The sequence below is a fragment of the Athene noctua genome, chromosome 5, assembly GCF_965140245.1.
Source record: "Athene noctua chromosome 5, bAthNoc1.hap1.1, whole genome shotgun sequence".
Taxonomy (NCBI): domain Eukaryota; kingdom Metazoa; phylum Chordata; class Aves; order Strigiformes; family Strigidae; genus Athene; species Athene noctua.
This window is the reverse complement of record NC_134041.1, coordinates 47,315,530-47,340,198: the sequence shown is the minus strand read 5'-3', so window position 1 is coordinate 47,340,198 and position 24,669 is coordinate 47,315,530. Positions and strand designations below refer to the sequence as shown.

The window sequence follows — 24,669 nt, the reverse complement described above, 5'->3', positions numbered from 1 at the left end:
GCACTTCAAGCTGCTTCCCCAAAGGCTTGAGTTAAATCTGCTTTAATAAAAACACAGAGCTTTAGGCAATTGGGACATAAATGATTTCTCTTCTGCACTATTGAAATGCTGCTTTCTAAGTATGGTCGATAGCATATTAGAAACAAGTCTCTAATTGGCCATAGAGTACCAAAGACCTGACTGCCTAATGTAAAAAATCAACATCATGAAAACTTTGAGAATATCAAAAAGAAGAAAGGGAAGACCTCAAGTCATTTTCAGCCATTCCCTGTCCATTTAAACCCCATAATTACAATATTATCTTTAATATCGGGGGACAGTGGTGAATGTAAGATCATCATAAGACCAGAATAATCATCCTAAAGACAGAATAAATTAATCATTGACCTCTGTTGTTATAATGAGCATTTCACAAAAAAAACCCCAACCCAAACCACACTGAAGCTCAATTTACTCAAGTGTTCTATGTTCTTTCTATCTCCTGTAAGGCTCTGAAGCAGAGTTTCTTTAATAAAAATGACTGATGTACACCAGTTGCTTCAAATTACACATTTGTACGTATTCACTAGAGCCCACGTACCCATCATGTACAATATCACCAGCTTTTGATGCTGCTTTTCAGTGAGACAGAGGATCAGACTTAGAGTTCTTTCTTTACTCAGAAAGGAAAAAGAATATATCCCCCAAATACAGATATGCAAATCTGTCAAAGTGTTTCTGGTAAAAACAGAACTAGCCAACTTTTCTGTTTATGCTCTGTTATATTTCAACTACAGTAACATTTTCACTATCAGCAAGGACTGCTTGGCTAGTCATGGATCAAAGCAGGGCAGATCTAAATAAAATTGCCAGTCTGGACAAGGACTGAGCCAAAATGACTTTGAGAAGAGTCTGCTGGGTTTCATAATGCAGCAGACAATAAGAGAAACTGAGGAAAAATGTAAAACCACCACTGACAAGACTTTGGAGATTACATACAGTCTAGTTAGTAAGAAAAAAGAGAAGTTACACTAAGTTACACACTTGGTAACTTCCCCGAGGTGGCTGGGCCACAGAGAATGCAAAAGCCCTGCTGTCCTCTGGGTGATGGGAAGAAGGTGATCCTCTTCCAGTGCTGCTGGACTGGGTGCTGGCACCACATGCCCAGGATCCTCTGGCCAGACTGCTGCCCTCACACAGCAGGGAGGGGTGGGAATGATCACAGGAATCCTGGGCCCAGCTTCCTGCTCCCTCTCTTTAGGAGGGGGATGAAGGGGAAGGAAGTCCTGCATCTCTTAGATCTTTTGATTGTGTGCTACACACATGCACAAAAAAACACACACTGCGATGTTGTTGGCTTTTTCTGCTGACATAAATGGAGATATAATTACAATGAGACATAATTACAATGAAAAATCTGGCTAGAAGTCATTCCAGTATTGTAAAACAAGTCCCATTTATTTTATTAATTAATAAATAATTACTTATTTGCAAATACAGTTGCATTGATGGAACATGCTGATGACACACATTTTCTTGGACAGATGTAGGAAGGCACTGAACACCCAAGGAGGTTTTAATAAAAATCCACACATCCAGTCCAATTCAATTAAACTGCACTCTCTAAAACAAATCCAGCATTTTGCATGAGGAAATTCGAGCTCTTGGGACAGAGTCAAGGCTGAGGGATGGCAGTCCAAGTCTGCTGTGTGACAACTGGACTGGAAGGTGTTGCAGTTGCCCCAGAAGGAGAAGGAGGTTTAGAGGGAGGCAGTACTGGCCCTAGAGCCAAAGACTAGGTAAGCCAGGTTTGGCCTCAGTCATGTCTGGCAAGGAAGAATGACCACTGTAAACAAGCCTCAGGGCACCAGGAAATGCAACATGCAAAAAAAGCCACGTGCAGGAGAAGGGAGCAGTGAAAGCAATGGCCCTCTGTTCCCTTCAGCCTGCTGTGCTTCTGTGCCTTAAAGGAGCCTGCTGTGTTTTTTAGTCCTAACCACTGTCTGCTGGCAAGGCAGCATTCAGCTTAGTTTGTCTCAAGACCTTTTTAACCTATGATTTAATGTCACTGTTGTTTGCACCATAAAACAGTGCTTTCCTACAATTGCTTGCTTGACTATTGCACATTTCCCATAGCCCCCCCTCCTTCAAAGAAACAGGTCAGTTCACAGTTGTCATTTTGCCTAGTAATGACCTCTCCATCCTAGTTTTCCACAGCAGCATTGGAAAAAACTCCCAACAAATAGAAACAGAAAAGTGTAAAGAAAGAAATATATTTGTTATTTGAAAAGGTGTCATTTGGCTTCCTTTTAACACACAAATATCTTGAGTTCATCATCGCAAGCATTATTGCTGTCTTATATTGATATGCAAATGGAAGCTTTATAGGTATATTATATATATATAAAATACATATATATAGTGTTGTTTATGCGCATGCATGTGTGTGTTTGTACATACACACTCCCATGGCCTAGCAAGAAGTTGGCCAACAGCGTGGTTTAGGCCACAGACAGGTTTGCTGAGGGGTTCATACTCAAATGGAGTCAGCACCAGGCTGGGACCTGGAGCAACACTTTTATAATATCATTCACTCCCTGTAGCAAATAACTCTAGGGAAAGCTCTGGGTACATAATGAGAGCCACTTTCATATTTGTCTTCAAAACTCCCCAGTTCTGTTTGTTTCATTTAGCTACATATTCTCTGGGTCAAAACTCCCTTTTTGATGTGCATGCCAGACAGAGTCTGCTGTGAATGCAGCTCCCTTAAGCTAGCAGAAAGGATTAGCCAAAAAAAAGAAGTCCTACTTGAAATGTATTTGGTATCCAAGTTAGGACAGGCTCCTTTTCAGATGCCCACATCTCGTGTTTACCTTCACAGTAGAGTGAAAAATACACTCTGCATTCCTCACATATCTAGAAGTAGTATACTGGAGACTCCCATTCTCCACAGTAAGAGTTCAAGAAGGCCCTTAAGAGAAGGGTGCACAAGGAGAAGTGTGAAAGTCTACAAAACAAATGACAATGAACCAAGCAGAAGGGATTTTTTTTAAAATGAAGCTGTATATTTTGCTTATCAAATTACCGTTTATTTTATATCTGTGCACAGATACTTTGTATCCACAGCCTCCCCTTGGAAAGCAAGCTTTTATCCTGTCCTCTGAGACTCTGCCTACTTCTTGACTTGTGGCTATTAAGGGCATTTAGATTTGTAATATCAAACCAAAAAAAATGGCTTGTGCACTCAGCTAGACTTTCAGATTACATAGGTTCTGTCTAAATGTACCCTAGAAAACTTTAATAGATCTATTTATCCGTATTTTAACATGTAGATGACATTCTGCTCTATACTGGGTAGACATTATGCTGCATATAGTGACAGCAACAGAGAAGGGCAACCTGAATGGCACCTTGTCAGTTTAGGAAAATGTTTGTGACCAAAAAAAAAAAATTTCCCTTAATTTAAAAACTTGAAAATTGATCCTTGTTCCTGGAACACTTTTGATTTTCAAATTCTTTTTTAATTTCTTTTAAAATGAGTCCTTTCCCAGGGGAAACTGCATTTTCTGAGTTCCAAGTCAAAGTTGGTATAAAAATGTTAGTATAGGGTCATAGGATAATTCAGGCTGCAAGAGATCTCATGAGTCTCTGGATGAACCTCCTGCTCAAGGAAGGTCAGCTCTGAGGGCAACCCAGGTTGTTCAGGGCCTTATCTGGGCAGGCGTTGAAAACTTTCAAGGGTGGAGACTGAGCAATAGATGTTTATTCAAATATGGGCATTTGGTTGAATGTGCTCAAACCCCACACGAAACCAGTACAAGCTTCTCTGTTTCTACCTCACACCTCTGCTGTAACTGTCCCTGCCAAATCACAAAATGGCAAATCTGACACAACTCTGCATAACAGGTAAAACGAACCTTAGAAAATCACTGAAAGGTGAAATCCAAATCCCATGGAAATCAATGAAGAGATGCCCTCAGTGTCTGTCTAGCCCCTCTAAGGGAAATGTTTTAGCAAATAGCACTGGTGAAAGGAGGTGCCTGAAGGGACCAGGACAGGTTCTGAATGCATGGCTCTTGTCAGGGATGGATGAAGGTTGGGAACTTAATTCAGGTTAGGGACAGAGTCAAACTACCAAGTGTTCTGTGTCCTGAGAGCAGCCTCAGTCCTGGGAAATTAAGAATTTACTGAAGAAAACCTCTATCATAAATATTAAAACTGGGATAGTGGAGAAGTACCCGTGTCCCATCTCCACACTGTTTTTATTAACAAAAGGCCCAATTCTTCCCTTTCTTTTCAGGAGTTAACTTCACTGAAAACAATCCTGCAAAAATAGCCTAAGATGTGAATCAGAATGAAAGTCACCGGTATAGTTCTTCCTTAGAGTTCCCGCACTTCAGTTTTAATTGGGGAAACTATGAAAATGAGACAGAGAAAAAGTAAACCAATACTCCAAATATAGATATTTATAAGCAGGCACATTACATTCAATTTTTCCACCTTTTCACCAAGGTTGTCTCATTATCTATGATGATAAAGAAGAGCTTACGCAAGGATGAGTGATATTTTGATACAGATCTTTCAAAGAAAAGTGATAATCCAAAGAAACACTTTTATAGAAATTAATACTTTGTATGTTTTATACCCTTTAAAAAAAAAAAAAAACAAACAACAAACAACAGAAAACAAAAAACAAAAACAAAACAACCCAGACTTCACAAGACCAAAATTAGGTATGTTTTTCAGATTTTAAAAGTTAGTGCTGTATTTCAGTGGGAGCCTGAAGACAAAACAAAACAAAAAGCATTTCAAATATAATAAGCAAAGATCATCTCATCCTAACAAAAAATTAAACACTGTCATGGGATTTCGTTCAACTTTGCTCCTTATCAAAATATTTTAGGCCAAGTATCAAGATGAGTTGAAGTTTTAAGCTGCATTATAAATAATCCCTGACTCTAGGGGAACTTATCTGGAGATTATCAAGAAGTATAAAGAATTCAGCAGCATGTTAGAGGACGCTGCAAAAGTATATGAGGAGTCTAGAGCAGCTGCAACTGTATTCTGGTTGTTTAAAGCTTTTTGACAGGGCCGTTGTATTGTGCATCCAGTATACAATCTTCTTGTCAATTGCATCTGGGCAATCAATGTGTGCAAAAAATGAATCTTGGGTTTATGGCATACTTTTAAGCCATATGCTTTCTACCTGTCAATATAGTTCAAAGGCAGTGAGTGACGGAAGTTCAGTGGATGCAGCATCTGTCCTAAGTCTCATAGGATGGATAAAATGGTCTCATAGGTTTTACTTTATGTCATATATCATGCAACACATCTGGGCAAAAGGACACTTGCTTTGGCAATCCCAGCCACCATAATGGCAAAGCAGCAGCAGCAGCAAGCAGTGGCTTCATACTGTCATATTTATTTGTTTAGCTGGCATTGCCCCTTCATCTCACTGATCATTTGGTGCTTACTCAATTTCACTCTTCTTCAGAGTGATTGTCACCTTGCATCTTTCAATGTGATCAGCTTCCATTTTCCTTCCCACCCAAACCACAATGAGATTCAGACATAAAGTGTTGTACAAACATCAAATCTGCATGTGCTTTTGTGTGCATGTGTCTATCCAGACAGTTATTAGAAACACTAGCTGGCATATTTTGTTACTTCAGTTTTCAAGATACTCCTTCAGCAGCAAAATCGTCTAAACCAGTGAGGGATACTACGTCAGTATTCGGGGTTGGACTCATGTCTTTTCTTATATGAACTTGAGTTTCTTCGGCATCTTGACTGTAGGAGTAAGAGGCGGATTCAATATAGGGCTGAGTATCCACAGCTCCACTATACCTCTGGTCCTGTTGACCATCTTCAGGTAGTTCAACTGGTTCTCCTGGTACAGCTGGCATTAACCCGTTAGGTTCAGAAAGCTGAGAAGGTGACTTTAGCACTGCTACAGATGAAGCTGGTAAAGGCAGCACTCTAGGATAGGAGACATAGGGAGAATTCATAATTTCTGAGGAGGGGGGCTGGTCTAAGTTCCCTTCTGAGGAAGGGACTGAGACTTGAACATATTTGCCAGTTTCTGGGTCATAAAATGTCTTTAAATTAACTTCAGCTGGTAAATCAACTACATAGTATTGACCAGAATCAGGGTCTTGGAGGAGTTTACGCTGGGTTGAAGAGGGTGAAGGGCTTACTGCTGATGCACCACCGGGTCTTCCTGTACTGGTTTCTGTGGGAGTAGAAGTTGAGTGAGGAGCAGGATGAAGATGAGAATATCCCAAGAATGAAGGAGATGCTAATGTCTGTTCAGAATGAGAAGGCTTTCTCCCTACAGTATCTGTATGCTCAGTCTGATGTTTTTTCTGCTGCTCTTGCATTCTCTTTCTCCTGCTTGCTAGCTTTTTGGCCCGTCGAAGAGCCTTTTCTGTTTTTGGTGGCACAGCAGGAGGCTTGCCTGCTGCTCTCTCCCCAAGTCCCCTGGGCTCCAGTCTCTCAGCTTCCCCTCCACAATCGTAAAGCAGATTTCTCTGTGTTAAATCAAGTATCTCTTCTGAAGACTTATCAGCTTGGTTCTTTAATGCCATATTCAGCAAGGCAGGGTTTATAACATCCTCTGTCTCTCTAAGACCGGAAGTTGTTGGTTTGTCTGATGATGAACTGGCAGCAAGAGAGTGCATTATGCTGCCTGACCTGGGACTTGTAACAGATGAGCATACATGACTGTCTAACAAAACCGGTGCATCTTCTGTATGTAGGATGTCCTCTAAAGCTTCATGGGATACAGGTGAATATGCGTGGTCCTCTGATATGAAGCCGGTCACAGGGGAAGTTGTCTCCCTAGTGATTATTTTTTTTGCACAAGAGCCACCTCTGCGATTAGATAAATGATGATTCTTAAAGTAATTTGTCTTTCTTTCTGTGGGATAGCTGGGATTGTTTTGTGCTTGGTCATTTTCCAGACCTAAATTTGGCTGTGTTAAGCTGTGTCTTGCCTTCCTGGCCTGGGACTTCTCTTTCCTTCTGCAGACACTTTCCTCATTCTTTTTCTCAACTTTATTTAACAAAGCAGAAGTCTCTCCATCTTCTTCCATCAGCTTCCCTAATGAAAAGCTCTCTCTATCTTCCAGAAGACTGGGATCCAGTGCTGTTGAAGTAGACCCAGTCTCACTGGCCTCTTTCCCTCTGTCAGTTGCTCCATCTCTCATGTTCTGCTGCCCTCTGAGCCTTGATGCCAACCAGCCTACCTCCTGGGCATGCAACATGTTTTGGTGCTGCTTCTTGTGCTCCGTTGGGAGCATCAACCTACTTTCCATTTCCTTATAACTGCTGCTCACTGTATCATCCAGGGAAAATGACCTGAACAGTGGCAGCTTGACAGCCCTTATTACCTGAGGTGACCGAAATGTGTTATCTTTAATCATAAAAAGACTGGGTTTGGTTGAGCTTGAAGACGATGGTGTTTGTGGTTCCTCGGACCTGGGGATAGACATCTCCCTCATACCATCAGAAGAAGAATCCATGCTGTTGGTCTCTTCCCTTTTCTCTCTACTTAGTTTCTCTTTCATCAGGCTCCTCTGTTCATTATCAGTAACCTTCCCCTCCCTCTTCTCTGCTGCACCAGTATCAGAGATGATGCAAGAATAATATTCCAGTTCATCTCCCCCAACCTCTTTCCCTTTCTCCTTGTGGCTTTTGTTACTGTCTGCACCTATTTCACTCTTAGTCCTTTGGCTTTCCTGTAGGCATGCCTTCTGCACCAGGGGCACTGGTGGAAACGGCTCCTCCTGAAGTGGCTGCTCTACTGTGGAGACAAAAGATTGCTCCGAAGAACTAGGGCTTCTTTTGCCTTGTGCTTCATGGCCAAGTACCACCACATTGGTTTGGATGTCACTGTGAGGCACATCCTCTGCTGGTGAGTGTTGGTTTGGGAGTGTTTTGAAGGCAAAGTGTTCATTCTGAATAGCAGCCTGTCTCTCATTTTCATCACCCTGGACACTCAGATTTTGCATGGGCTGCCCAGCTGCTGTATCTGCATTGTCTCTACTGAATGGTTTCAGTGATGGATACTGCAGATGTTTTCTTAAATCAGATTCTTTTGATTCATGTCTAAACAAAGGCAAGTTTTCATTATCCCTTGTGTTTTTAACCAGATCTTTGTGTTTTGAATTGTCTTGCTTCAAGTTGTTTCCAGTTTGGTAAAATAAAAGGTCTGCTGTTGTCTGGAGTGAACTTAAAGCCAGGTAATTGTCTGTAAGGTGTCCAGTTAAATCAGCTTTATTGTCCTTTTTGTGAACACTGTCAGACAATACGGAGGTTATATCACCTGACTCCTCTTCCTCTGCAATATTTTTGTTACTTTTTTCTTGTAAAGTCAAGAGTGTGGCATTCATTTTTGTACTCTCCTGTATATTTTCCCTACTTTTATTTTTCTCCTCCAAGGCCCTTAACATGGGAGAAGGAGTATAAATGCTTTTAACACGCTTACGCACATCCTTCAAGTTGAATAACAGACTTGATGCTTTCGATTTGTAACTATCCCGAGACGTGTAATCACCAAATGCACTCCCCTCATGGTCTCTTGATGCTGTGCTCTCAGTGGGAGGAGGTGTCAGTGGGATCAACTCACTTTCAACAGAATCCATCTCCTTTTTTGGTGGTATGATGGGTGTTAAGAGTTCAGTAATGTTGAAAGAGGGACTGATCGATCCAGGAGAGTTTACCTGTTTAGCCAGAGGAGTCACGTCCATATCAGGCTTGGCACCAGTTGCTTTTTCAGACAATGAACACATCTCATTACTGGTTGTGAATTTCTCCTTTGAAGTTTGTCTCCTCTCTGCTGCCTCTTTTGTAGCCCTCTGTCTCCTCCAGGGTAGACTGGTATTACCCAGCTGGGGACCGACAGCCTCTCCTTCAGTTAAGGTGGCCAGGGGTCTCGGTGGAGATGGATTGGGTGCCTGGGACATAGGTGAGGGTGAAACCATCCTGTAGGATGTGGACTGAGGTGAGACAGAGGCCTGGGACAAGGCAGGAGGGGAAAGTTGAGCTGGCATTGGGGGTGGTGGCACAGGAGGGGCTTCAGGGATTGGGGGTGTTGGTGGATGGCCCTGCTGGGTGGGGAGCGGAGAAGGAAGTACCCGAGGTACAGGGGGTGGCCGAGGAGGACCCTGGTGTGCATGTATCCTAGTGGGAGGTACAGGAGGAAGAGAAGCAGGAAATTCGGTTTCTGAAGGGAAAGGGCCCTGAGGTACACATACAGTTTGGAGAGGGATGGTGAAAGCAGCTTCTGGTGGAGTTGGCTTAAGCTGAAAATTTTTCTCCTGCTTCTTAGAAACAGCGGTTTTGACAGGTGGCAACTGACGTTCACATGTGTGGGATCCTTTAATAAATGGTGCTTCTTCCAGGTATGTAAGACCTTCCTTTTTCATTTTTGTATCAACGAATTTGTCCTTTTCAGTCAGTTTTTTGTGATGAATATTCCATGATTCAAAAGCACTGTTCTCACTGTGAAGAAAATTACCTCTTTTTGCTGGCTCATTAACTTTCACACTTCTGTTTTTTAAAGCCTTTTTAGAAGAACGGGAAAAATTTGACTTGGCTACTTTTGACATCTCAATCAGCACAGGATAATAACCATCAGAACCACAATAACTCAGGTCTATTTTATTAGGTCTTTTCTGTGGCTCATGTTTGCCACTGAGACAGTGGCTACCTTGACTAGCCTCAGAAAATTCAGAAAGTTCCTTCTGGATGCTTAAAACGTCTGTGTCATCCCACCAAGCCATATCATTTCCATGACTTAATTTACATTTTTGAAAGCTATTCTTAATGGGCTGCTTAATGGCTATCAGGGATCCTCCTGACCCTTGGTCTGCAGTCTTATCAAATGTCTTAATCAGTGAGGACACTTTTGAAACATGTTTACTGTTCCTTGGACCAGGGACTGGCAAATTCACATTTTTCCTTTCTGTGGCAAAGGTGTTATTTTTAGTAATCCTTTTCTCCTCTGGAACACATTTTGGTAGCTGCTGGAATGTGGAAGCCCATATTGTATGTTCATTTTTTCTTGCTGTTAGCTTGTTACAGACATTGCTTTTCTTGATTGCATGGTTTAATGTCCCTGGGTGAAATTTAGCAGAGAACTGGAGGGCAAAGTCAGGTGAAATGGCAAGATCTGGTTCATTGTAAGAGTCTTCAAGTTCTGCCACACACAAACTTTTGAAAGCCCGGTCTGTGAGGCTGCTCACCTCTCTGTCTGTGTCATCCAGGAGGCTCCCAATACTTGAGGAGTCACTATGTCCTTCTGTATGTTTCTTATTTCCCTGCATTGTTCATAGGAGTCACGAATTAATTATCCAAAGGATTAATTTCAGGTGTCAAATAGGCAAATAACTGTGTGGGGTGGTTCCAGCTGTTTGCAATTCACAAGCGCAAAGCAATTCTTCCAGATGGTGCTGTTGCACATCAATTCATCTTACAGAATAGCTGAAGGAAACTTTCTTCTCTGCAAAGCCAAAAATTATAAATTATCATTTTTCTATATCAACACTATCGGACAGAAAGCGTATTCCAGATATATTAGTCACTGACTAATTTGCTCCTACATGTACTCTAAACAAGGTGCTAGCAATACAATAGACATCATGAAAAATAATTGTTATTTTGGTCAATTCAATTAGCTCAGGGTTGATAGTTTAATTTCTGGAAAGTGCCATTAAAAGAAAGTGGTTTCACTTCAGATTCTTTACTTGGGCTCTTAAACAAGGATATAAGAGCCAAATTTCAAGCATTTCCCTTTCCATACCTCCAACCATAAATGCTTCTAAGTGCTGTTCATGTATTTAGCTAAGGTTAGCCATTTTTTGGCCGGGAAAAATCAGTAATAAAAAGGGAGAAATCTTACTTAAAAAAAGAATGTCACTGGATACATCATTGCACATGATGTCCAAAATGAAAGAAAAGTTAATAAAACTTAGTTGACAAGACATCATGATATAATTTAAAATATTTTGTGAAAAATAAAGTTATAGAAGATTCTGTTCTCACTCAACTGTTAGCTCATGGCTGTGGAAAACGAAGTCTGTAGAACCTGCTTGTATCAGGCTGGAGCTTTGCTGTGACAATTACGGTGGGTTGGATCCTTGTTTGAGAAAGCAGAATGGCACCACAGGTAGAGGATTTACTGTGTATTAGCATGTTCCAAGCAAACACTGCTGGGATAAATTCTTTTAGCCACTCATATTCAGATACGGTTTGGTTGGTATATTGAAACTGAAGAGGCTGCTAATATCAGCTTAGCCAGCAGAAGGCAGGAGAGCCTAGGGGACTCTAGCAGACCCACTAAAGGAACACAGGGAACATTTGGTTTCAGTTCCAGAATTGCTGAGAGCAAAAGGTAACCCATTCAACACAATCATAAAATACCACAGCCTTCCATTAATCCCTGATTACGATGCACAGTCAGGGCCCTCAGCATTGTGGTTTTTGTCTATCTCCACATCAGTCTGAAGACAGGATGGAGGAATCTTTGGATGGAACAAGTAAAAGTGAAATAGACCCTTAGCTATACCTGAATTCTATACACTAAAGCTCTTTAAATTTTACTCTGCAAACTCTTTACTTATTCTCACATACAAGGGCTTAAGCAGGGTATTGACTGAACTACAGCGGGACTCAATTTAAAAGCATATTCATTCAAGAGCTAGCTAAAATCTACTTCTTAAAGTCTGATCTGTATCTCCATTTCCTAGCACAATTGCATCGAACTTGTGATGGGCTGAAACACCACAGTTCACATCTACAGCAGCTTCTACAAGCTTGAGATGGAAGCTGTCTCCATTTCAAGCCTGAATCCACTGTAGAACTGAACAACAAAATCCAGATCCAGATTTCAGCCCTTCCAGCTGTCCAAATCCATGATTTCACCTTTGGCCCATCTTAGTGAAACTCTTGGAAAGGGCATGTTTTCCCCTGTGATGACTCAGTGCTGGTCAAAGTACAAAAAGTCAGAGTAACTGGGCTTAATCAGCTGAATTACTCAGTCTCAGTTGTTTCTTCAAGTGAAAACACTCCTAACCTTCCTTTTCTATTTAAAAAACCCTCAGCCAGCCTATTTTTAGACTCAAAGTATCATAGTGAATCTTGATTCTGTCCTTCCAGCCATACAATTCCTATGACTTACGCAGAACTACAATAGATTTACATCAGAAATAAAATTAGCTTAATAGAGCTTCTCCATTTCACTTTATACAAAGATTTTTCAAAAGTGAGTTTCACTCCCCACACTGCACATACATTTTTGTGTATCATGCAGCAAGAAAAAAAAAGAGAAGACAAATGAAAGGTTACTCCATTCTTGGATCTGATTCTTAACTGTTATATGAGTGGGCAGTACAGGTACATACCTGCCATATAATTTTGCTTATCTTCAGAGCTCCCTCTCATGTTTGTATTTGGCTTCATTCCTGATCATCTTTAGTGAAGAGGTAGAAATAGTCCAGTGATGTAGGTTTGACAGAAGTAGTGTCCAAGGATGTTTCCAACCTTCAGCATTTTTTGATCTTAAGTGAACTCTGCAACTTGAAAACAGACATTTGTTTACATGATCTGAACATTGTGTCTTGCTGTATTTATTAATTTATTTATTCATTCACATTTTACAGCCATTTTAGGAGTGATTTACTGGATTTCTTACCAAAAGAGACAGGCATTCATCCCAGAGTAATAATAACCAGATACCTTGAGGGTTTGGTAGCTTTGGAGTGCAGTCAGAGTCCTAGCAAACAACTATCACAACCCCCAGCACTTTCTTGTACCACCAGCAGGGGCTAACAGCTGAGTGAGCAATGGTTTCCTGGTAGTCCGCCCATTGCAAAGGCTGGGTGATGTCTTCAGGCTAAAAAGAGGGGTTGTGCCAGATTTCTTCCCTGCTGCTGTCTACGTCCTTGCCGTGCCGGTCTTTCAGAAGGACTGCAGAGGAAAACGTGTGCCTCCACTCCACCTGTATATGACTTCCTACTGCCAACAAGCATAGAGAGACATCAGTCTGGTGGACTGGGAACCAATGCAGCTGAGGTTTGAAAGTCCATCCTTTTCCCTGTTCCTGTTGTAAAGTGGAGGAAAGGTGGACAGCTCGATGGCGAGGGGCAGTAAACAAAATATATTTTTGCTTCCATGCATGAACCAGAGGCAGGAGATGCTAAAGGAAAGCTCAGCTGTGGTGAATGTGCATTGCTGCTGTCCTTTTGCTGTGGAGACCCCCAAGGTTCAGGCTAGTTTGCTTACTCTTTGCAAGAATTTATCCATTTCCAACAAGGAGAACTGCCTGGCCCTGAGGTAATGCAAATAACACATAGGTGTAGATACAGTAGAATTTCCTGAAGCAAGGTTTGCCTCTAAGAAAACTTTTGTGTCAGTCCATGATATTCGAAACACACTAGCCAAAGTGGCAAAAAGGGCTCACTCATTGGGGTGCTCTTCTATACCTTACATGAGGAAGGACAGTTATCAGTGTTAGTTTAGGGACAAGTATCTACCAATCAGAGCTTTCTGTGGTCTGTTTAAAATGTCTGAGTGGGAAACAAAAAAAAAAAAAAAGCAAAGAAAAAAAAACCCCACCTACTAAACTATTCTATGTCTGGTTGCAGCCAGATGTAAAAAGGCATCATCACTGCAGAGATGTGTACTTAGTTATCTCTTTGCTCAGAGGTTAAACTACAATTTTACTGCTTCTGTGGCACTCTTAACTGTGCAAAGATGACACAGCCATGGGAGATTGTGATTATGGTCTGGCTCACTCATCAATGGGGCTATTGACTAAATTCCAGCAGCACAATGTTCATCACTATTTATTGGTAGTGGTGCCTGAGCTAAGAGGAAGCTTGGCTTTCAGATCTTATGGACAGAGTCTAAAGAAACATCTTGTCCCTTGTAAACTGAGAACATTTGGTGAAAAGTGAGTAGGATAACAATAAACATGTAGATCATGATGTAATCTCAGCAATTATTTTCCTAGATGGAGTCACTGTTACAAAAACAACTCAATGCCACTGATTAAAAAAAGAATAGCGACCCTCGCTGCCTCTGAAACCCTTGTGAAAAATCCTTGTCTTGCCTGGCTCTAATACTAGTACTTGGGCAGTGTAATGTTTCAAGCTGGAAAAGCTGTATCTACACCAAGTGTTCGAGGTGCAGATCACTACTGGGACTGGGTGAAAACAGCAGCACTGTACTGATCTAACTATCGCTTGTGTAAGTATGATAGTAACTTCTGAACTTTGGACAAAGAAGCTGCTCATGGCTGATTTAATAGCCTGGTAAAGTCCCATTTCTGTATCTTTTTGGACAAACATGGCAGCCTGCAGCAAGGTGCAGTGTTTGATCTTAGGTCAGGATTCACCTAGTGCAAACACTTAAGGATATCTGAATTTAGTCTATTTTCAAGACAGAGGAAGGCAATGCTGGGTGTTTGGAACTGCCTGGGAAATGCTGAGAAACATGTGAGGTGTTTTCAATAGGTGTCATCTAATACGAGCTACTGAAAAAGCTTGCATGAATGTACAGATTTCAAGAAGCTTAATCAGAAATGATCCTCCCGTCTCTTATAAACTGGAGGCTTTCTTAAGTGCCTAGCAAGTTATGATGAGGAGGTTAAATTACAGAGACTATTCCTGGCCTGGCACAGACTGAATGTCAACTCTTTTCACTAGACAGGAGCTGGGCAAACCAGCAAACTTGGCTGGAGTGTGTGACATCACTGCTGCTGCAATATATAAAGGGCTGGTTGGTTCCTCCACTCTCCTTGGGCTGGTATTTGGCTGAAATGCTGTGCCATGAGATATCGTGGTGGCATTTTGGCAGCACTCTTGAGAGTTCCATAGCAGTCTGAAGTCAGCAGCACTGCATTCCCCTTGAGGATGGGAAGGCAGAGGGAGGGAAGGTGGTTTTTTTTAATATTTTTGTGAGCTGATTTCTTCATGTGGTGCTCTCTTCATGGCATCCATCCACAGCTCCAGTGCAAAACTTAGAGCCCTGTGGTGACTGCTGGCTGAGGTTTATTCAGTGATGTGCTCTACTTGCACACAGGCTGCACACAGGGCTTCCAGGGGCTCATCGTGACAATGAATAGTGCTTCTTGCCATGGAAAATAGGAGTATCCTTAATGAATTGATGACTTTTTTGCAGAGGTGCATGTTTGTTCATGACATACACAGGAGCTCATAATCAGATGAGAGGGCTGGATGGAAACAGGCCTGCTCAGTTTATGTGTGATCAGGCTGAGACAATGCTCCCACAGCCGACTGTGGCTCCTTGCTAGGCTGAGCGGTGCTTGGCTCAGTGAGCTTTCTTGGATATCACCAAAAAAATCCTGCATGGCAGCAGTGATCAGTATGTGAATGGCTATTGAGCATGCTGCTGTCGGTCAATGATCATAGTACTGCTGTCTTCACTGTGCAGTTAGGAAAACAGACAAAATGGTGTCAGGGAGTTAAAGGTCACCCTTGTAAGTCCCTGTCAGAGACAAGGAGCCAGAAGGACATCCAGGAGAAATTAGAAACCTCTGTAGTCTGGTGTAGAATACACAAACGTCCCTTGTGCTGGGCTGCTTAGACTGCCAAGGGTATGTGAGCTGCTCATATTGGGCTGCATTGGAGCCAAATGCTCTTTCTGATCTGCCCTGCTGCCTGGGCTAGTCCAGGCACACTGCCTCTCTGAGCAGCCCTCAGGGCACATGGACCAGGAGGATCACAGCACCCTCACCAAGGAGGGGAGCTGCCTGGCAAAAGAGACAGTGGTGCTCCAGCCACATTTCCCTGAACTGTCAAGAAAGGCAACTTCTTGGTTAAAATGACCATAAGGTAAAAGCTATTAGCATGAGCCTCCACTTCCCTTATCCAACAAGACCACGTTCATCTATGTTTTGTGGTCATAAAAGGCAGCCGAAATGGATTATCCTGCTTGGGGAAAGGGGAATCGCTTTCCTCAAATACAAATACCTGATCCAGTTGATGGAGGGTGGAGAACTGGATCTGTCCCCCTTGGGGTGAAGATCCCAAACTGACATTGGAAGATCCCAAGCTGACAGAAATGACTAGCATAGAACAAGGTGACCTCAGCTATTCCAGCAGCAGATCTTTGATGGTTGCACTGCAAGGTAAGGTGAAGGAACCATGTGTCTGAACCAAGCCAGTGTAGAGTGGGTCCATTCCCCTTGATGATTTGGCCCAGTAATTGTGTCTCGAACAGCTTGTCCTGGGCCAGAGAAGGGGAGAGACTGTTCTTGACTTTGGGCCAACTTCTGTTCTCAGTTACACTGGTATAAATCTAGAGTCATTTTACTGACGTCAGTAGAATAACTGAGAACAGAATTGGTGACTCTAAATACATCTACTTCCTAAGCTGACACTGATGCACTATCCAGAAGGCTACATAACTGTAACCACAGTAAAGTGAAATCCCACATCTCTGAAGAGCCAAACCTCACCACCATGTGGCATTCAGACCAACATGTGAGGGAAAGGGATTTTTGAACTGATACCACTTTGTTATGCCACCAAATGATGTCCTCTGGACAGTTACGATTTTCTAACCTGTATTGCTCACCACTGACAATAGCAGTGCATTTGGGACAAAGTAATTTTGCTCTTTTCTGCAATATTCACTAGAATACCTAGACCTGAGTGGTGTGGTAGATGTGCAGTCTCAGACTGGACAAGCAAAGCTGGCTGCCAATCTGAATTGCCATCATGTGGACAATATAATCTTTTGGAAATGTGTTTGTGTGTGTGTGATGGGAGGATGTTCTCATTTAGATTGTTTTTGAAATTTCACATGGAATAAAGATTCTGAAGAAAAATTACATTGAAAAGATTTTTTTAAAAATTCTGAATGAAATTTTGAAATATATATTTCAGATTATTTCACTATTTTTACACTATAGGCCATGAGAAGTAGCATGTAATATATACCATAATAGTTAAAACAGTATATTATTACTTCCTGAAGTCAGAGAGGGTGTATGCTATTTAACATTAACTGAAAGTTTTCATTTTATTTTCTACATGAAACAATACTCTGACGGTATTGCAACAGTGTGATCTTGTTTTGAAATTTCCCTAAGTAAATATTCCAAATGATCAAAAAAATAATTTCCAATTATCTTTCCAGGGGAACTGTCATTAAAATGAATATGATTGTGATTTTATTTGTTTAGTCAAACCATTTTTTTCTGAAGAAAAGAGAGTTGAAGTATTTTTCTCCCAATGAGCTCTGCTGAAGCTGGTGTATCTGTTGCCATGGGAGCTGGAACCAGGGACTCACCAGACTCACAGCTCACGGAAGGTCAGTGGAACCCGGTAGAAACATGAATGCAGGGAGGGAGTGTACCTAGCTAATGATCATATGTTACGTATCCTGCGCTGCGTCCTTTCCCCAAAGGATGTGAACCTCCAGGCCCCAGCTGGAATGCTTACCTCTTCAGCTCACACCACAAAGCTTCAAGCACTGGGAGATGAAGACCTCACGTGAAGAAAAATTGGAAGAACAGTGACTGCTTGCAACAGCTATGGAGAATCATGGCAAGTCTTTCTACCTTTCCCTTTCTGGTTCAATGGCAAAGACCCAACAGTTATTTCCAGATGGTCTCCGTACTGCCTTTCCCAATGTCCTCCAAATGCCCCATCCTGCCAAGAGGCCTGTCAAGTCTGGAAGAAGGAGATGTTTCTCAGAAAGGGTTGTATCTGAACTGAGGCTTTATTGCAACTCCTGTTCACTTCTTCCACTACCTGAGCCCTATTCACTGCCTTTGAAGAGTCAGTAACATGCAGACATGATGGAGGAAGTCAAAGACACAGAGTGCATGACTAACACAGGCAAAGGGCAGGTGCAGCACATGACAAACAGCACACGTCTACAAGAATCACAAGGCAAAGGGACGGTGCTCCTCCCATGACCTGAAGCCAGCACAGACAAGTGACATTTAAGCAACTGAACCCAAACAGTGCATTTCTTGGCATTAAATGTCTGATTGGAAAAGGCCACTGTCTGTAACTAGGTCAGTCATTATACACTGAGATATTTATACAGCTCTCCAGTAATATGGTACATGAACATCTCGTGGCTATTTATCCTTACAAACCCTTCCACTGCAAGCAGGGTTTCTGTCTCATTTACAGAACAGCAGCTAAGGCTCAGCCTCAACTGACTGATTTGCAAAGATCAAACAGGGCATCCGTGGCAGGGCAGGGAATGGAATCTATGTTTTCTGAATCACACAAGAAGAACTTAACCTTTGTCAGTTAAGGCAAAAATGTGCCTTCCCACTGCCCTTCATAGGGCTTGGTACTTTACCACAAGCCTCTATAAAAAAACCTCTTCAACTGAGTATGGTGCTGTAGCTTGGCATTACATTGTATAGTGAAATCCATCCAGATTTGCAGGTGACTGACTTACTGCAAAGATCTCAGCTCTGCCTCTGGTGCTTGATACCTATATCTCTCCGATATCACGAAGACTCAAGCCTTCCTCACTAGTTCAAGGTGACAACTGACACTGCATTGGTACAGCCCCCTCACTGAACACTGACAGGATTTTGGCTGATGAAACAGGTATTCATCTCCTTTCATTCAGTCTCAAGCAAGATTTAGAGGATGAAAGCTTCAGAGTTTTCACTTCCTGAGTGGAAGAAAGGAGATTTTCCCACAGGAGAGGGAAAGTTGTAGAGTACCACAGCATCGCAATGGCTAGAGAAGGGAGATAACAAAGGGGAAAGGGAAGAAAAATATACAGACAAGAAAATAAATGTAATGGCTTGGATGCCTTGTAAAGGAGTATGCCAGACAGTACTAGTCCCTGTCATGGGAAAATTGTAATGGTACCAGCAAATGTGTTAGACACAAGAGGGAAGCAGGTGTATTCTCCTCTGTGACAAGGAAATCTGCAGCTAGCAACAAGCCATGGCTCACTTCTCTTTCCAGGCTGGGGAATCTGAAACCATACCCCACTTACACTGCCCTCCTCACCAGCCTCAGCACACCGATACCATCTGCACTGTCAAGTTTACACTTAGCCATATAAGCTTCTTGACAAGGAGTCTGACCCACACCCACTCACACAGGATACAGTCTCAGGAAATAACAAGCTTGCAGAAAACAAGTACTATTCTTTTACTGCTAGTTTCACCTGCTCTTTTCCTTTATATCTTCTGGATATTTCCAGGGTTTGGACAAGGATGTTGCTGAATCTGTTTTCTACAAAGAAAAGAATTCAAGCCATTTGTACATGCTAGGTTCAAAACTGTTTCAAGTTCTGAGTGGTTTTCTCACCCACTGAATTCCACAGGATTTAGGGTCATGCAATACCCTGAAATACCTGATGTACCAGAGAGGGTAAGAGAAGGTGGAGGTTTTGGTTTTCAAAGTTTTCTGGCTCAGGTTGCAGGACTAGAGTTATTTCTTACTTACACCTCGATATTGCTTTCAAGTGTAGTCAATAGAACTCAGTTCCTGAGTAAGCAGTGTGACAGGGAGGGAAATACATGCTTATATACATGCCAGAGCACATGACTCAAGCACACAACCATCCATTCACATAACATTTTTCCTCTGATGACAAACTGCTCCTCAACCATTTGTGATCATAACAGAGCCATTTCAGTTGAAGGACAAAAGCTGTGGCTTGCTTTACCCCTGCCTGCTATCTGGAAGGTGGCCATGGGACAGTTATCCACCTATGGGAGAACTTTGACAGGGCAGGGAGAGCCCACCCACCCTTGCCTCCAGGTATTATCTCTGGAGGCCATACTATTTTCCTCCTTTTGAGGAGCAAAAGCCAAACAGTGGTCTTGTCCTGAGCAAGATGGAAGCTCCTTCCAGTTCCCTTTTCACTGTGCAACAGGATTTAAATTTTTTTCCTGGGAAATGCAGACTCCCTCTTCCTATTCAGAGATTGATTCATTGTTATGATTTAACGGTGGGTCCCCAAGGCAATTCCTCATTCTTTTACAGTTAATGCACATGCTAAGGCATTTCTTGTGATTATTCTGTAAAGGATATATGCAAAAGACAGAAAGGAAAATAAGAGTTTTAAACAGAATCCACACTTGTTCCCTAAGAGACAGGCCAATGACTCTGGCTGAGTGAGCATCTCAGCAACCTCAGCAATGCTGTCATCACAGTGCTTTTTGAGAACATCCAGACCGCCTGAAGAACGCTGCAGGCCACCAGTAGCATCACCCGCAGCCCAGTGCTGTTACCAGCCACTTCTTCCCCAGCCCTTCTCCTCAATTCTCCGCCACACCCCAAGTGCCAATTCTAGCTACCTGTCTATGTCTTCATTCATTCACAAGCCTAGTCAAAGAATAATTTCTCAGTTTTGAGGAAACAGACTAAGTCCTAATGTCACTACTTCAAAGAAGATCAGTCAAAACAGAGTATCAGTGAACAACATCATGATCAGGAATGTTGCCCCACTGCCCCAGCACAAACCCTGGATGTGGCTTGCAGGATCCAGTTCCCACTGAACATGTTGTTGCCTCTGCACCACATCCCAGACAGTTCTGGGTGCTTACACCAATTTCTACACAGTGGAGCCCTGTGCTTTGAAACCTTTGAAAAAAAGGATGAGGACAGGGACACACCTGAAATACATTTCAACAGAACAGAAGCCATCAGAAGTGTGCAGAATTGTACAAGGGTCTACAGTGAAGGTGACAGGCTAGCCAGGCTGACCTTAAGGTATGACAGCTTATGCCTGATCCAGGTAAAGGTGATAGACAGAGCCACACCTGAGACTGAGGATCTGCAATATCCGTAAACCACCAGATACTGCTGTTTGCTGACTCCGCATGTTAAGGCGTAGCCAAATGTTAACCACATGTACCTCTTCTAGAAACTTCTAAAAAAATTTCAGGGATTTTCACCTCAGTCTTTTCCAAGTGGAAAGTATGAGTTAGGTGGCCTTCATGTACCTGACTGTCACAGCCCTATCACAGTTCTCAAAACAACCCCAGACATAGTGAGTAAGCAACAGGAAAAGCATCCCTGAAGCTACTGGGATGTAGATATGTGAGAGACTGAAAATAAAGATGCATCACTATTTGACTTGCTTGGCTCATAAGAAGATTGGTCTGACTGTTACCAGATGATTTAAATTAATCATTACTAGCTAATGCCTTCTTGTGTATCATTATTTGCAAGCACAGGAGATGGATGATAGAGAAACCTAGGACTATAATTAAATATCTACTTTCTATGCCTGTCTAAAGAGGATCATTTTGCAGGGGAACCCAAGGGAGAGGGAAACTTTACTTCTGGGGAAGGGTTGTCTCTTATGGCTTCAATGCTGCCTCAGTTTCTCTGGGACTGCTAAGGGATGGGGGTGTTAGTGGCAGTCTCTCCGACCATACACACTTGAAAGCCATAAAAACCTGGCAAGAAGCAACACAGTCACAAAACACTGAGCTTAATACACACATGTACATATAAGCAGCCACTGACCCACCCAAAAACATGTGCAGGCTTGATTGAAGAGGGACAAGCTTTTCTCAAGGGTAAAGTTCCTCTATCAGTGCACACATGCAGCTCCCGCTATCGTCCCTTTTCCCACACACCTGTCAGCTGGCTCACAGACCGCAGATCCCAAAGTGCAACACTACCTCAAGCAATGTATGCTAGCTCTAAAAGCAATGGACTCACCCGCTCACTCAGAGTAGATAAAGTTCTGTGTGACCCAGCACCCCAGCTGCAGGCAAGCCAGCACAGTGAAGCCTGCAGCTAAAAACCACTCGCAGAATTTGCCTCTACCAGCACCTTTCTGTGTGTGTAAATTCAGCTAGAATAAAGAAAGGAAAGACTGATACAGGTGAGTGGCATTTTCTCCCAACCTGGCTCATGGGGTTAGTTGGGTTTTTTCCTGTTCTTGGAGTGATTTACATTTTCATGGGCCTTTTGCACAGCTCTAGTAATGCAAGTACAGACAAGACAAACATTTCAGAGAAGCAGGTAGGAATAAGAAGCTACAGAGTGAAATGACCATGTGCTTCTGGTTTGCAGTGCAGGGATGCAATTATACCTGCATACCTCTACCCAGCTGTGGCCTTCAAGTTCACCGGTGAGCGTCAGTGCCTGTTACAACTGTTTCAGTAACTAAGCTGTGAATATGTATGGAAATACCTCCTTAATGACAAGCATGAGAGGATGGAGAAATTTAACTGTTTTGGGGCTCCAATATACTGGGTATCTTTTATCTATTAATATTCTCCACAAGCCTTATCCTTCAAGAATTTAACAGAAGGCAATTGCTTTTTACGTGGCAAATTTCTTGAAGAAGTGAAGGAAAAGAGCCATGGATGTTGATCCTGTCCAGAAAGCTTGTTTCTCCTTACATCTTCTCACTTTTCCTTCCCTCCAGCCTCCCTCCCAGCAATGGCAGAGGACTAGTGAGGATCCCTCTAGCTAATACCGTACAAAGTCAGTGCAAACTGGTCACTTTGGCCTGCTACTGGAAAACCTTTCCCTTTTCAGATTTAATTGAATGCCTGTTCACAGACCATTTAAAAAGGCATAAGCAGTTTGGCTTCTGAAGCTCAATTTTCATTATTTCTGTTCTTATTTTGCTGCTGAGATCTGCAGCTAGGCTAATAAGATGCAGTTCCTTGGGATGGCAGATTAAGAGTTTCTACAACTGGAATCAGAAAACCTTATGCCATTTAAGAAATTTTCCACTGATTAAAATTGGATACAAGTCACAGTCACAGTCATTTATAGTGGCCTCTTAGCACTGCCTAGGTATTTGAACTATTTTGCTTTTTCAGGCTCTGTAGCATGCTAATTGCTCTCTATAAAATATTTAAATTATTCTCTTCCTATTTGTTCCAAAAAAAGAAATAAAAATGCCTTCAAACCCCTATACAAATCACTAAGGTTTGTATGAGTACCTTATCTGCAGGCAGGAAATAATCTGGAAAATAAAATCAATGTGTATTTGCTTAAAGTTGCTTACAGCACAATGTGCAGGACAATTAAAAGGAGCTTCATGGCAATTTAGTGGTCTTTTAAAAAGATCATACCCCTTTACCAAATAATTATATGTCATAAACAGTAATCACTGCATACAAATCTATATGTATGTCTCTTTCCACACACACAGAATTTCAGAGACAATTCTGCACTTTTCAGAGCAGAAAAAAGCTGAACAAAATGAAAGGACTTTCTACCTCTAATCACTGAAAAAAAGATATAAATGCTGTTTGATTTCTCTTATCTGATCAATTACACAACTGATCCTTGAGTGCACACACATCCACACGCTCAGACACCACCATTCTTCACCGTTTCCCTGTTTTAAAAAGACCCATACGCTTCCTCCTTACCTTCTTTGCTCCAGCTTCGTGATCAGGGACAGTGCAGTGCTGCGCTTTCTTCCCTTAAGTCAAAGCCCCAAAACATTTTACAGCAGACTGCTTACTATTACTGCTTCCCATTATTTATGTGTTTCAGACTCTCCTTCTGAGCATGGTTATCTTAATAGAAACAACCACTGAAAAATAAATAAAACAATAAAAGTGGAGGAGCTAAACCTTGAGCCCTTACAGACCTGCCCAGCCAGGTGAAGTGAAGTGAGCAAGGAATCCAAAGTTAGTAAAATGTATTTAAATAGTTATCAGGCAAGGGGAAACCAAACAGAGATCATGGTGGGGAAGAGGCAAACATACGTATTGGAAGAACCATGCGGTGTCAAGTAACAGACAGATGAAACAAACAGTCATCAGCTATTTTTACATTCAGATTTGCCATTGGTAATGCTTCAGAGATAACTAATACAGAAAGTAATGCTGTGAGATTGGCTTGCTACTGCCAGTGATTCAAACCTTATAGCACTGCATTTTTTTATCTACAGGTGGGAATCAAAATGTTTATTACTGTCACCATTAAAAACACTGTGTAAAAAGTATGCATATGAATAACACATTACTGTCCTACCACGGCTTTTTCATAAATAGCTAATTTCATCATCAAGGCTGGACAAACGTATCCAGCGTTCTTGGAGTAAGGACTCCATTCCACCCTCCTTCCAAAGCAAACAAGACCAGCCGCCCTCCTGGGAGGCACATGCCAGCACTGGGTTTCATTGGGTGAACTGCAATAGGATGTTGAATAATAGGGGAAATATGCCATGAAGTCAACAAGCTAAGTTTTTATACTGCAGATATAAACAATGGATTGCATCCTGGGCTATGCTGAGAACACAGAGCTCCTTACTGAAGTCATGGGGCTCTCTCAGGGCTCAGCATCACGCTGGACTTGAGCCACAGCCTGCAGCCAAATGAAGAGCAGAATCTCCTGCAATTACAGCCCAACTCCTGCTTCCACAGTGGAGCAGGGCTCCATGAGCCCAGTGCTCATTTGCATTCTAAAAAGAGCTGCTAATTACATTGCTACAGCATGAGCAAGGCAACAACCATGTGGTATCTGCTGACTGAGAATCTCCAAGCACCAGGAGGCTTGTGATGAACTAATCCTCCCTGCCATCCAAGAGCAGCTGAAGTTTACCAGTTCTCAGAGAGACAATGATCTGCCTTCTCTAAAGCAACCTTCAGCTTTGAATTCCCCACCTGGGAGAGGTTCATCATTCACCTTAGATGCCAGCAGGAAGATTTTGCAAAGCCTACTCTCCTAAATTCCTAGTCTGGGC

The 24,669-nt window shown here is 42.2% G+C and overlaps 1 protein-coding gene across 5 annotated transcripts; it reads right to left on the bottom strand.

Annotated features, from left to right (window-relative positions):
- Nucleotides 1–1,410: 1,410 nt before the first annotated feature.
- C5H10orf71 (chromosome 5 C10orf71 homolog) lies at nt 1,411–23,622 on the bottom strand. 5 transcript variants are annotated; one of them, XM_074907387.1, is made up of 4 exons: nt 23,348–23,366; nt 17,451–17,681; nt 12,384–12,557; nt 1,411–10,483 (listed from the first exon to the last, which is right to left on the bottom strand). In XM_074907387.1, the coding sequence occupies exon 4, from the start codon at nt 10,305–10,307 to the stop codon at nt 5,655–5,657; it is 4,653 nt and encodes a 1,550-aa protein (XP_074763488.1). In that variant the 5' UTR covers nt 10,308–10,483; nt 12,384–12,557; nt 17,451–17,681; nt 23,348–23,366; the 3' UTR covers nt 1,411–5,654. The 5 variants fall into 5 exon arrangements, with proteins under 5 accessions (XP_074763488.1, XP_074763489.1, XP_074763485.1 ...); XM_074907388.1 differs by having other exon boundaries at nt 12,384–12,551; XM_074907384.1 differs by lacking the exon at nt 17,451–17,681 and having other exon boundaries at nt 23,348–23,622.
- Nucleotides 23,623–24,669: the final 1,047 nt, after the last annotated feature.

What these genes read in the sequence shown, in the direction of transcription:
- C5H10orf71 (XM_074907384.1), bottom strand. Translation starts at nt 10,307, where the DNA reads ATGCAGGGAAATAAGAAACATACAGAAGGACATAGTGACTCCTCAAGT.